We start from the raw sequence: 13,920 nt of genomic DNA, 5'->3' as shown, positions 1-13,920 counted from the left end.
CAGCTTATTTGATATGATTGGCTCAATGGCTGTACAAATAAAGGACAAAATAGCAGAAACATCACTGCATCCTGAATTTATGTGGGTATTGGCTCTATTTATTGATTTATCAATTTAGAAATATTTTCCAGTAACTTGCATAAGTTTGATCCATTTCTAAAATTTTTGAATACAATTGACCATAAAACAGTTAAGATAGTTTAACAAAATAGTAATTTATAATATCTTGGTATTCAGGAGTACATACCGAGATGGTACGGTAAATCTAAATTTTTAGTCAATATGGCATTAACAAGTTTCATACTGTAAAACAAAGTAGAAGTGGGCTGACTAGAAATTACAATACCCACTGATAGTTCTCATTAAATTTGTTTTCATTAGAAACATCAGATCCACCTGAAAAGAGCAGTGTACCTTCAGAAAATACAGAACGTAGCATGGAACCAAAGTCTTCTGTTGACCAGAGTTTAGTGAAGGACGATGCTGGGTTCCTGTGCTGGAAGAAAGGATGTAACCAGTTATTTAAGACTTCCACTGCACTTCAAGCCCATTTCAATGAGATTCATGCAAAAAGGCCACAGCTACCAGTATCAGATCGTCATGTCTACAAATACCGCTGTAATCAGTGTAGCCTAGCCTTCAAAACCATTGAGAAACTACAGCTGCATTCTCAATATCATGTTATTAGAGCTGCCACCATGTGCAGTTTGTGCCAACGTAGCTTCCGTACGTTCCAAGCCCTAAAAAAACATCTGGAAACCAGCCATCTAGAATTGAGTGAGAGTGACATCCAGCAGCTGTACAGTGGACTTGGAGTCAATGGCGATGTTATGGCACTGGGTGACGCAGCTCTTAGTGAAGATCAAGCCTTGGGAGCAGATGAGGACAAAGATGAAGAAAGTGACTCGGATGAGAAGCAAAGTCCTGTTGGAAGTGACTCTGGATCTGTGCAAGAAGATTCTGGCTCTGAGCCAAAACGGGCTCTGCCATTTAGGAAAGGCCCCAATTTCACAATGGAGAAGTTTCTGGATCCCTCTCGACCTTACAAGTGCACAGTGTGTAAGGAGTCATTTACACAAAAGAACATCTTGCTTGTCCATTATAATTCTGTGTCTCACCTGCACAAGTTGAAACGAGCACTTCAGGAATCAGCTACTGGTCAGCCTGAGCCAACAAGCAGCCCAGATAACAAGCCCTTTAAGTGTAACACGTGCAACGTGGCCTACAGCCAAAGTTCGACCTTAGAGATCCATATGCGTTCAGTGTTACACCAGACCAAAGCACGAGCAGCAAAGTTAGAAGCTGCCAGTAGCAGCACAGTGGGTAGTGGTACCATTAGTAACAATAATACTACTTTAGGATTGTCAACATCTAGTCCAAGTCCAAGTGGCAATAGTAATGGTAATATTGATGTTGGTGTAAGTGGCAGTGGATGTGGTGTTACATACAGTGCTACCTCTGGCTTAGGTTTAATAAGTGGAAACCAGATTGCAGCCGATTCCGTTGGAACATCTACAGTCAGCAATTCCATTGCAAGCAGCATTACCACATCTATAGAACAAAAAGATGCTAGCAAAAGGAAGATAGCAGACATGATAACATCTCGGCAACAGACGCAACAGCAGCAGGCACAGACCTTGGCGCACGTCCAAGCACAGGCCCAAGTCCAGGCGCAGGCTCAGGTACAAGCCCAACTACAACAAGAACTTCAGCAAACTGCTCTCTTTCAGCCTCAGCTATTCAATCCGGCCCTGCTCCCACATTTCCCCATGACCACCGAGGCTCTGTTGCAGCTCCAACAACAGCAGCTGTTATTTCCTTTCTATATTCCGGGAACAGAGTTCCAGTTGAACCCAGAGATCAGTATACCAGCAAGCAGTGCTGCATTGACAATGCCAGGAACAAATACTTTGCTGGAAGATGTGAAACCCCATACTCAGAATCTGCAACACCAATTACTTCAACAACAAGGGCAGCAATCTTCTCTAGCACAGCAACATACATCTCTCCTGCAACAAACCCAGCAGCTGGACAAGAAACCAAAAACGGTTGTGAAAGACAAAGACAGGGATGGGCTCAAAGACAAAGAAAACTCTGAAAAATTTGATGAAAGTTTGACGCCCAAGGAAATGTCCTTGGAGGTACATAAATCCAAAGATAGGAAAGACCAAACTCCACTGAGCAGTAATGAATCCTCCTTGCTGCCTCCTCGAATTCCATCCGATGCTCGTGGTAATGCCACTAAAGCCTTGCTGGAAAACTTTGGGTTTGAACTTGTGATTCAGTACAATGAAAACAAACAAAAAGTTCAAAAGAAAAGTAAAAGTGGCCTGAGCGACGAGGTGGACAAACTAGAGTGTGACACTTGCAGTAAATTATTCTCAAATATTTTAATACTAAAGAGCCATCAAGAGCATGTGCATCAGCAGTTCTTACCATTTGAAGAGCTGGAGCAGTTTGCTAAACAGTATAGAGTCAACTATGACAAACTGTACCCCTTAAGGCCACAAACACCTGAACCGCCACCACCACCACCACCCCCACCTCCTCCCCCTCCACCTGCACCAACACCAGCATCTACAACTCAGAACCTTACAACTACAGCGGCCCCACCTCACACGCCTCCTGCTATTTCAACCCCACAGCCCTCTGTGTCGATTTCGCAGCTCTCCATGCCGATGGACTTGCCTATCTTTTCACCTCTGTTGATGCAGTCAATGCCTTTGCAGTCTTTGCCGCCACAAATGCCCTCCCAGTTAACGCCTGTGGACCCAATACCCACTGACCTGGCTCAGCTCTATCAACAGCAGCTCAATCCCAATCTAATTCAACAACAGCAAAACAAACGGCCACGGACACGAATCACAGATGAACAGCTTAAGATCCTCAGAGGGTATTTTGATATCAATAATTCCCCCAACGAGGATCAAATCAAAGAAATGTCTGACAAGTCAGGGCTGCCACAGAAAGTGATAAAGCACTGGTTCCGAAATACATTGTTCAAAGAACGACAGCGAAACAAAGACTCTCCATACAACTTCAACAACCCTCCTGTTACATCGCTTGAGGACATTAAGGTAGATTCAAAGCCATCCTCTCCAGAACCTGCAAGGACTGAGTATTACAGAAGTAATCGGTCAACTCGGACAAGATTTACTGACTATCAGTTGCGGGTTTTGCAGGATTTCTTTGATGCCAATGCTTATCCAAAAGATGATGAATTTGAGCAACTTTCAAATTTGCTAAACCTCCCAACTCGCGTGATAGTTGTTTGGTTTCAAAATGCACGACAGAAGGCACGCAAAAACTATGAGAATCAGGGTGAAGGAAAGGAGGGGGAGCGTCGCGAGTTGTCAAATGACCGTTACATTCGCACAAGTAATTTGAATTATCAGTGTAAAAAATGCAGTTTGATTTTTCAACGTATCTTTGACCTCATTAAACACCAAAAAAAACTGTGCTACAAAGATGAAGATGACGATGGTCAATATGACAGTCTGACCGAGGACTCCATGGATGCATCAGAGATGATCGGACCCTCTGCTTCATCCTGCAACACTCCTTTGACCTCAGCTGTCTGTAGTTCATCATCAGTTGCAACGGCAAATGTTCCTCCTGGAAATCTGCCCCGCACTTCAACTCAGAAAGAGGAAGCTCCTTCTAACCCAGAATTTTCTGAGGAGAAACCAAAGCAGCCTGAATCCCCTGATACACAGCAGCAGCATTCACAAGAGAAGCTGTTACAACCAAAACCTGAGATGCAGCAGCAGCAACAAGATCAGAAGCCACAAGTAACGCAGCAGAAGACCCCACAAATCCCATCTCCCCAGCAGTCCCAGTCACAATGCTCTGTATCCCAAACCATCACTAGCCCATCTCAGCTTTCTCATGTTTCCTTAAATCCACTTCACACTTCAACACCTCAGCAGCTTGGAAGCCTGCCTCCCCAAATGGTTCATTACCAGTGCGACCAATGCAAGCTGGCATTTCCAACCTTTGACCTTTGGCAGGAACATCAGCAACTCCACTTCCTGTCTGGACAAAACCAATTTGTCCATCCTCAGTTCTTAGACCGCCCAATAGAAATGCCCTTCATGCTTTTTGACCCCACTAACCCTCTGCTTGCCAGTCAGCTACTTTCTGGAACTCTACCTCAGATCCCAACAAGCTCTTCATCTTCACCTTCAACACCAAACTCTGCTATGAACACCTTGAAAAGAAAACTGGAAGAAAAGGCAAGTGTCAGTCCTGGGGATAATGATAGTGGAAATAATGGAGATGAGCCTCAGAGAGATAAGCGTTTAAGGACAACCATCACCCCAGAACAATTAGAAATTCTCTATCAAAAATACCTACTTGATTCAAACCCAACACGGAAAATGTTGGATCACATTGCACATGAGGTAGGCCTCAAAAAACGAGTAGTTCAAGTTTGGTTCCAGAACACTCGTGCTAGAGAGAGAAAGGGCCAGTTTAGAGCAGTTGGACCTGCACAAGCTCATCGACGCTGTCCATTTTGTAGAGCCCTCTTTAAGGCTAAGACAGCACTCGAAGCTCACATCCGATCCCGTCACTGGCATGAAGCGAAACGTGCTGGGTACAGCCTGATCATGTCTTCTGCTTTGTCAACTGACAGCGACGGGGGAAACTTATTGAAGGCTGACTCCATGGACTGCTCCAGCTTTGCCCAGCTTTCATCAATAAATAGTGATAGCCAGTGTGCAAGTCTTTCACCAGTGAACAAAAGTGGGGAATTCTCACCCAAAGCTCTTCTAAGTCCATCATCTATCAAAGTAGAAGGACTTGAAGAATTTGATGGGCCTACAATTTCTTCTGTCAATTTGGGTTATGACCAAACGAGGCTTGATAATGATGATTGTTCATCAGTCAACACAGCTATTACTGACACTACAACTGGAGATGAAGCAAATGCGGACAATGACAGTGCAACTGGGTTAATGGCAGACTCAAAACAGGCCCTCTACCAAACAGAGGGTCTTCAGAAGACAATGCCATCACTAGGACAGGAAAATGAAGACAGGATATCATCGGGCTTGGTCAGTCCATCACCTAGTTATCATGCTAAGGAAATGGAAAATGAATGTACAATTGATTACAGTGAGACATCTAGTCTTGCTGATCCCTGTTCGCCCTGCCCTGGTGGAAGCAGCTCAGTGTCAAGGAATACAGACAATGAACGTCCAGGACAGAAACGCTTCCGCACCCAGATGACAAATCTCCAACTAAAACTGTTGAAATCCTGCTTTAATGATTATCGAACACCAACCATGCTGGAGTGTGAGGTCTTAGGAAATGAAATAGGGCTGCCAAAACGAGTTGTTCAAGTGTGGTTCCAGAATGCTCGGGCTAAAGAGAAGAAATCCAAACTTAATATGGCAAAACACTTTGGTATTAATCAGACTACTTATGAAGGACCCAAAGCAGAATGCACTTTGTGTGGCATCAAGTATAGTGCCCGGCTATCTGTACGAGACCATATCTTTTCTCAGCAACATATCTCCAAAGTGAAGGAGACCATTGGAAGCCAGCTGGATAAAGAAGTCGAATATATTGATCCTGCTACTGTCCGTCGGCTAATGGCTCAACAAGAACTAGACCGTATTAAAAAAGCTAATGAGGTTCTTGGTTTAGCGACGCAGCAGCAAACACTACAGCAACAGGGCTTGTTTGATAATCCACCAGTACAAGCTCTGAATCTTCCTACTGCCTACCCAACTTTGCCAGGGATTTCGCCTGTATTACTGCCAGGTGTGGGCAGCCCTTCATCTTTACCTGGCTTTACTTCATCTAATGCAGGTGGGTAGCATTAATAGTTTTAAGTTTATATGTCATAGATTTCTTGGTAGATTTCAATCTGATATTTGCCTACTGTACAAATTTGACATGCATCACCTGGAATCAAATCCAGCCCAACAGATAGGATGAAGGTGTCCTGTCTCTAAAGGCTGCTCACAATGTAGTTAACACAAATGCAGAGAATATAAATGCATAATAATACGTTGATGCAAGTTTTAGGACTTCTTTTGCAACCTAGAAAGCAGCAGAGTGCAGAATTGGGAAATCTTTTCTGAGGTGGGGATAACGATATTTCAGGTCCACTCAAACTATCTGTTAAATGGGAGGATCTCTTTCCAACACGACCAACTTTCAGTCCTGTTACATGTTCATATCACTTCAATTATCATCTTAAAGTAGGAACAATATTTACTGAATAATCCATGTAACCTTGATAACAGCTGACTCTTGTGAAAAAAGTACTCAATTAACACATAGGCTCATTCTTTTTGATAGAGCAGACCTGAATATGGATGGCTCATTTTTAAAAATTGATAAAATTAAGATCATTGATACTTTAGAACAGAATTAAATTGTCTACATGATCTTTTTTTAAAAAAAACTATTTCATTAAAGCATGTATAATATTGAATGGAACAGGCTGCAAAGAAGGAAATCTTTTGATACAGCTTTACTCTCCTTTTAATACGACAAATTAGGTTTTTTTCATTGTTTTACTAAGAAATACTGCCTTATGTTATACTCAATTATATCTACCCAATCTCTACCCATATTTAAAATAAATAGCCAGTGCTTCAGTTACAAAACTGCATACTTTATAGTGCACAATGATAAAAGGCTTTTTTAAAAAAGAATATTTCATTGCATTCCTTAAAAGAGATATTTCATGTAGTTGGCTCCCTAATGTTCAATGCATTACAAATACTCTAAACAGAAGGTGCTCCAGCTCATTTAAAAACAGACAAACTTCATTCCAAACCCAGTGGCAGGGGTATGGAGATAGACCTTTCTTCAGGTGTATCCGAAGAAATGTTTGTTAGGATTTTTAGGTTCAGATAGACTGCAGGAACTTTATCAGGCCACTACAATTCAAACAATATTCTAAGATGCTCTTGCACTACTAATGAGAATTGCTGCTTACTTAAAGCTTTCAACTTGCATTTAAATTGCCTGTTGACCCAGATAGGTTCATATCCATCAAATTATACAAGTGCTGCTCATTTAAATTGAAATTCTGCATAGTAGAGTTGTAACTTTTAAGCTTATTGGCTGTTTCCTCAATATATTGTTTTGACGTTATGCCTATATTGGGTTATGCCTATTTTAATACACCATGTTGACATATTGCTTGCTAATGTCACATGAGTTGCCACCTCTGTCTTGAAGCTAAAGGTGCTTTAAGCATTATACATCTCCTAGCAGGTTCCATACACATTTTTGTGTGGCTTATGGATCCGATGTTTCCTGTTCATAACCTCTGTGGACATGTTAATAATGTCCAGCAGAATATTTTAACATTAATCCTGCAATGATCTGAATTATGTTAGTACTGTAATTTACAATACAAAATTATAAAAATTGTCATGTTCTAGTCATTTTATACCTGTAGAGAGACCGGAAATAAATTCCACATTAACAAAACTGCTTTTCGAATATTTCTGTGGTGATATTGCATTGTTTGTGCAGGCACCCTATTTCCTCATTGAAAGTAATCTCACTTCAGCTCCGTAATCAAATTCCAGCAATAGTTAACAGATGATTTTCAGAAGCAGAATACATACCAGTTGCTCTTCCATGCCAATGATACACAAATCCCAGCGTGTCATTTTGGAATTACATAAGATTCAGCACAGACTACTGTTCAAGCCCGTCACTAATTTTTTTTGCCTCTGAGCTCGTTAATATCTTAACAATTCACCCATTGTAAAATTTTCCAAAAGAGAACGGGATATCACGGTTAATCATAGCCTGAAACACCACGTTTATACTTGCCTCTGTTTATTAGAGTTTGCTGGTGGCAATAATTTGTGTGCAACTAGTAGCACAATATTATGTGAAAGCCCCCTTCCAGCACATGTACAGAAAGATTTCTTGATATCACTAAGGCTCTCTCAGGAAAGTACTGAGTAAGAAGTGATACATTACAAAACAAAACTGGTTAAGGTGTTACAAAACAGACAATAGCACTTCAAACAGTTAAAATTTGAAGTACTGTATTTCACTAATAAAATGGCATAATCTTATATGCTGCATAGGATGAACAGCATTGTGGAAACACTAAATGGCACCAGCATTGAAATAAACCATAGCCACCTCTATGTCTTATGTATGTGGCTCTGATCAGCTTATTGTTTGTTATTTATTTTGTCAATCCCCTGAAAGCTAGCTCAAAATTATACAAACGTAAATGGTCTTAAAGCATTTGCAGAATTTGAATCGATTAAATGAAAATTTAACAATATTGTATTATAAACTGAAATATGTATGTTTGTATTCCTCAGTAGTTTGGTGGTCCTGTAATTGTTTATGTTTTTTCTGCCTTTTCTTTATTTTTAGCTTTAACTTCTCCTAAATCTAACCTTTTGGGCATTCCTGCTTCAACTGTACCCTCCCCTGGCCTTCCCACCACTGGACTGCCAAGCAAGCAAGCTCCTTCATTGACATCCCAGGCCCCAACACAGGCTACCACTACAACTCCACGTCCAGCATCAACGATCCCGCAGCCACAACCCGAACAGCGTAAAAGCAAAGAGAACGAGAGGGCAAAAGAAAAGGAAAAAGATAAGATAGATCCTGCGCCCACACCGAACAAGGAGAAAAATGACAACAGCACTGGTACATCAGTTCCCCTTCCTGGCATGGAGTATGTGGTAGACCCGGCTCAGCTTCAGGCTCTGCAAACTGCACTGGCTTCTGATCCAACTGCCCTGCTCACCAGCCAGTTCTTGCCGTACTTTGTGCCAGGCTTTTCTCCATATTATGCCCCTCAAATTCCTGGAGCCCTTCAAGGAGGATACCTACAGCCGATGTATGGGATGGAGGGTCTCTTTCCTTACAACCCAGCTTTGTCCCAAGCTCTGATGGGGCTGTCACCAGGTTCTTTGCTGCAACAGTATCAGCAATATCAGCAAAGTCTACAAGATGCCCTCCAGCAGCAACAGAGGCAGTTGCAGCAACAGCAGCAGCAACAGCTCCAGCAGCAGCTCCAGCAACAGCTCCAGCAGCAGCAGCAACTGCAGCAGCAACAGCCAAAGCAGCAACCTAAACCAAGCCAAGTCCCCGCCCCACAACTAACAGCTTCCCCAGACAAAGAATCCGCCAAAGAATCTACCAAAACAGAAGAGCAAGCCAGTGCTCCCAGAGAACCATCCCTTCCAAAACCTGAAGAACGACAACAAACAGAAAGCAAAAGTACGGACTCGCTTGACCTGTTCATTGTTCCAAAGGTGCAGTACAAGTTGGTCTGTCGCAAGTGTCAGATGGTCTTCACTGATGAAGAGACAGCCATGAGCCACCTGCAGTCAATATGTTTCTTCGGTCAGTCTGTGATAAATCTGCAAGAGATGGTGCTTCGTGTCCCCACCAGCACCTACCACTGCCTGGCCTGTGATACTACACTGAGCGGGGATGAAGCTCTAAGCCAACATCTCGAGTCAACCTTGCACAAACACAGAACAATCAAACGAGCAGCAAGATACGCCAAAGAGCACGCTAGTTTATTACCTCACTCAGCCTGCTTCCCCGATCCTAACACCGCATCTACCTCGCAGTCTGCCACTCACTCTAACGACAGCCCCTCCTCCAGCCTGTCCCCCCATGCCTCCATAAAATCTTGGCCTAACATTCTTTCCCGAGCCTCAGTCAGGAAGCCCTCTTCTTTACCTTCTCTCTCCTCATCTTCAACAGTTACCTCAAGTTCATGCAGCACCTCAGGGGTTCAGACCTCTATACCAACAGACGGCTATTCAGATGAGTCTGACAGTGAGCTCAGCCAGAAGTCAGATGGCCTGGATTGCCCGCTGGAGGGTCCAAATGATCCCAGCTGCCGCAGAGACAGTAGTCTGACTAGTGTAGGAATGGACACCTTCAGATTGTAAGCTTGAAGATGGACAATATGATTAATAAAAAAAAACAAACCAATTTCAAAAAAGACTAACTGCAATTCCAAAGCTTCTAACCAAAAAAAATAAAATCTTTCAGGATTGTTGTCTCATATTGATATGCTGGCAACATCTAAACCTGTTACACTGGTTGTCAGAAGGTACTATGGTTAGCTGAGCAATGACAGAAACCAGAAAGCAATGAACTGCCTCAATTCAATTACAGTGGTCTTTGAACCTGAAACCCTTTATTTCCCCAGTGCAAACATGTCCTAAGTTGATAGCACAGCAGATGTCAGCATGTACCTTATGGGATGACAATCCACCATTTACAGTTTAGATTTCTTGCTATGTAAGCATTCGGATACCAATGGCTAGCTAAAAAATGTAATGTCTTGTATTCTCAGGTCAATAGCTCACACCTTGTTCTGTTTTCTGAATCATATTTTACTTTTGTTTATTTTTTTTCTGTTTTGATTTTTTTTTGTTCCAGAAGATGATTTTTTTTTCCAAACTGGCAGAAAGTATTCAAAGAGTTAAAAATACGAAACACATCTTAACTGGGGATTTACAAAGAATAGCTCTTCTGCTGTATAATCTGAGGGATAATTGAGCACTCCCATTGCCACCAAAACACAAGAGTGTTGAGGACTTGTAACTGAGATAACAATGAGTTTAAAAGAAAAACTAACTTTCTGTATTTATGATAGATATGAACATTTTGGTGTTGAGTAGTTTGTTGCATTGGAAATGACCTAAACAGTATGGTAGATTGAAAACCTTTGTGTACATTAGCTTTTGTATTGTCCAACAGAAAGCTCTTCATTTTGATGTTGTCTTGTTCATTCCTGTAGGGTAGATTGAATCAAGTTACTGGTCTATGCTTTTCTGTCGTATTCCTTCCTTTCCCACCTTCCCCTTCCAACCTTGACACCTTCCTTAATGCTCACCTTCCTCTTTGAAGGTGGTTTGCTCTAGTTTTATAGAAGGAAGAAAAAAAAGTAAATTTAAAGATTTTTTGTGGATAGGGTCCTTTTCAATTTTTTTGTGAACCTTTAAGGAACATAATGATTATTTACCTGTGTCTGTAACCTTTGTGCACTTACCTCTCTGCTTTTGTAGATGCTGTGGAATTTTTTCCTATGAAGCAGACATTTGTTTTTTTGTGTAGTGTGGCAGCAGTCTGATTTTTCTTTTGGGGGGGAGGGGGGGAGGAAATTAATTATTTTTTTTCTTTGACATAAGAGAAAAATTCTCGCGCTTTAACAAAATCCAAAGACATACACTTTCACCATTGGTGCATAAAGGTGAAAAGAGGCATCTTTATACTTGAGAATTTGTTCTTCTGATTTAATAAAAATTTAACAAAAAAGGAATGGTAATATCCAGGTCACTGCCATTGCTTCTTCTGCAAGCAAAGGAGTGACAAGACAAAACAAATAAAAATACCAAAAAAAACTTTTTACTTAAAGGTTTGTCCTTGTATTGTGGAATAAGTGCAGTGGTGGTTAGAAGACACTGCTCCTACCAAGGATATCAGATAGAGATCTTTTAAAAAAAAATGTCTTTGTTATTTGGGCACTTGTTATGTACATCTCTGTAGTCACATTAATGTCAAAAAAATTCATTATTAGCATAAAAAGGTCAACTCTTTTTAAAAAGAAATCTTTTTTGCTGCAAATGTTGTAGTCCCACAATAGATGCTTGCTTATTTCTTGCTTTTTGCTAAGCTTTACTGGAAACCAATAAATCAGTTTTAGCCCCTTTTTGATATTCCTTTCTTCATCTTTCTGTTGCAAATGGAACATTTTTAGACTGTGAATACACCTTTCCATGGTTCAGTTTAGTTGATGCTTTTACTAGTCAAAAGCCAACAAAAAATGCAGAACTCCAGTTCATTCCAAACTATCAACTTGGAGTTTGTTGCAGGGACTGATATTTTGTTTTAATATCGTTTTTTTTTGTTTTGTTTTATTTGAAGTAGTCAATAAGCTGTTGTACATATTCATAATCAGGCTTGTGCACAGTGCAAAAATGATTTTTTTGTAATAATAACATGCAGATAGTATAACTCTTTGGTTTCAGAGGTAACAGAAATTTAAATTACATTTAAAAGTAGGCCTATTTTACATAAAGATATCTGATAACGTTCAAAAACGGAAAATTCAAATTCTTTTCTAAATGAGGTTAAGAAAAAATAGCTCCCACAAGATGAAAAATTTTATTCCAAGGTTGTACAGTTTTTGTTTTTGTTTTGTTTTTTGATGTGACTCTATGAAATATATTCGGCATTTAACTGTTAATTTGTATGTTAGTATGTTTCTGTATCATATATAATTTCCTCATTAACTGTTAACATTTTAACACTAGCATTATATTTTAAATACTGGTTTGTTTTATGTTTTTTATCTTTATATACTATGACATGGCCTCTTAAGGTGCAATTTTCTGGTTTGTATTTTCTTGGAACTCTGACCTTTGTTTCCAAAGTCTGTTCAGTAGCACTTGTACTCTACCATTTACAAAGACTAATAATTGTGTGGGTCAGGCTACCCAAGTTTTACAGTTAACGTAGCAAGACGTACAGGTGAAAAGTGGACGGAACATATTTGCATCTAAAGGCACCACCAGTACTGAAACACGGAGCTGGAAAAAAAGCACTGAGCAGTTTTTTGAAAAAAATTATTTAACTATATATGAATGTGGCCAAAGCTTTAAGCAATGAGAATGGTGCCGCATTAAAAGTGTCCATTTTTTGTGGCATGGGATAAAGAATAAGACAAGAGAAGCATTAACACAAGTCAGCATACTTGATGTATCTAAGTTCTTGGACAATAAAGAAGATTATTGTCGTTCTTGTGGAGAAACTGCCCACTGTGAACAGCATTGACTTTTACATCTTGGGCAACTTTGGAAACATTACCCTGAGGTGAAAGAGGTATCTCCAGCCTTGCAATGTACAAAAAAAAAAGAGCAAGTTAAACCAAAAATGATGTTCTTGATGTTTTTTCTATAATGTAGTCTTGTTAGTTTTTTTGTTACTGTAACAACGAAAAAATTTCAACTGTACCAAAATCATGGAAACTAACAACCATGTGGATTTCGAACTTTAAAAATTTTGTCACAAACCTTGTTGTCATAGTTAAGTTGATTGTAGATGGTAATTGAATATACTCCTTTGAAAATACTTCATCAAGTATGTTTCTTGCTCATTGTGATACATTAAAAAAAAACCAGTATGAGCAAACTTTGTTGTTTGGCCATTATTCAACTATAAAAAGAATAAAACAATAACATTCAAACAAAAGCTGTAATATAGACAATCTCACCATCATGCACTCAGACTAGAGAGAGAGAGAAAACAGTGTCACTTCCAAGTTAGTACAAATGGAGAACGTAAAGTTATATACTTCACTTTCATCTGTATGTAGGAAGGCCTAAAGCAGGGGTCCTCACACCCCTTGATTAATGGTAAGGCTCCAGGGCATAATAAAGGTTGGGAACCTCTGGTCTAAAGGCTGCAGACAAAGAAATTTCAAAGAAATTCTTAAACGCATCTCCCCCATTTCACGTACATCTGCTCTCACTCCATCCTCCCGCCATCCCACTAGGAATAGGGTTCCCCTGGTCCTCACCTACCACCCCACCAGCCTCCGGGTCCAACATATTATTCTCCGTAACTTCCGCCACCTCCAACGGGATCCCACCACTAAGCACATCTTTCCCTCCCCCCCCCTCTCTCTGCATTTCACAGGGATCGCTCCCTACACAACTCCCTTGTCCATTCGTCCCCCCCATCCCTCCCCACTGATCTCCCTCCTGGCACTTATCCGTGTAAGCGGAACAAATGCCACACATGCCCTTACACTTCCTCCCTCACCACCATTCAGGGCCCCAAACAGTCCTTCCAGGTGAGGCAACACTTCACCTGTGAGTCGACTGGGGTGATATACTGCGTCCGGTGCTCCCGATGTGGCCTTTTATATATTGGCGAGACCCAACG

The 13,920-nt window shown here is 40.8% G+C and overlaps 1 protein-coding gene across 3 annotated transcripts in view; it reads left to right on the top strand.

Annotated features, from left to right (window-relative positions):
- The window catches only part of zfhx3b (zinc finger homeobox 3b), a 452,523-nt gene extending 439,367 nt beyond the window's left edge, over window positions 1-13,156 (top strand). For all 3 annotated transcript variants that reach the window (XM_063067110.1, XM_063067111.1, XM_063067112.1), the window contains 2 exons: window positions 382-5,817; window positions 8,374-13,156. In XM_063067110.1, coding sequence (XP_062923180.1) covers window positions 382-5,817; window positions 8,374-9,914 — 6,977 coding nt within the window. In that variant the 3' untranslated portion in view covers window positions 9,915-13,156. The remainder of the gene's footprint in view (window positions 1-381; window positions 5,818-8,373) is intronic.
- The last annotated feature ends 764 nt before the right edge of the window (window positions 13,157-13,920 follow it).

Source organism: Mobula hypostoma, chromosome 14 (assembly GCF_963921235.1).
Source record: "Mobula hypostoma chromosome 14, sMobHyp1.1, whole genome shotgun sequence".
In the NCBI taxonomy this organism is placed as follows: Eukaryota; Metazoa; Chordata; class Chondrichthyes; order Myliobatiformes; family Myliobatidae; genus Mobula; species Mobula hypostoma.
This window is presented reverse-complemented; position numbering and strand designations above follow the sequence as displayed.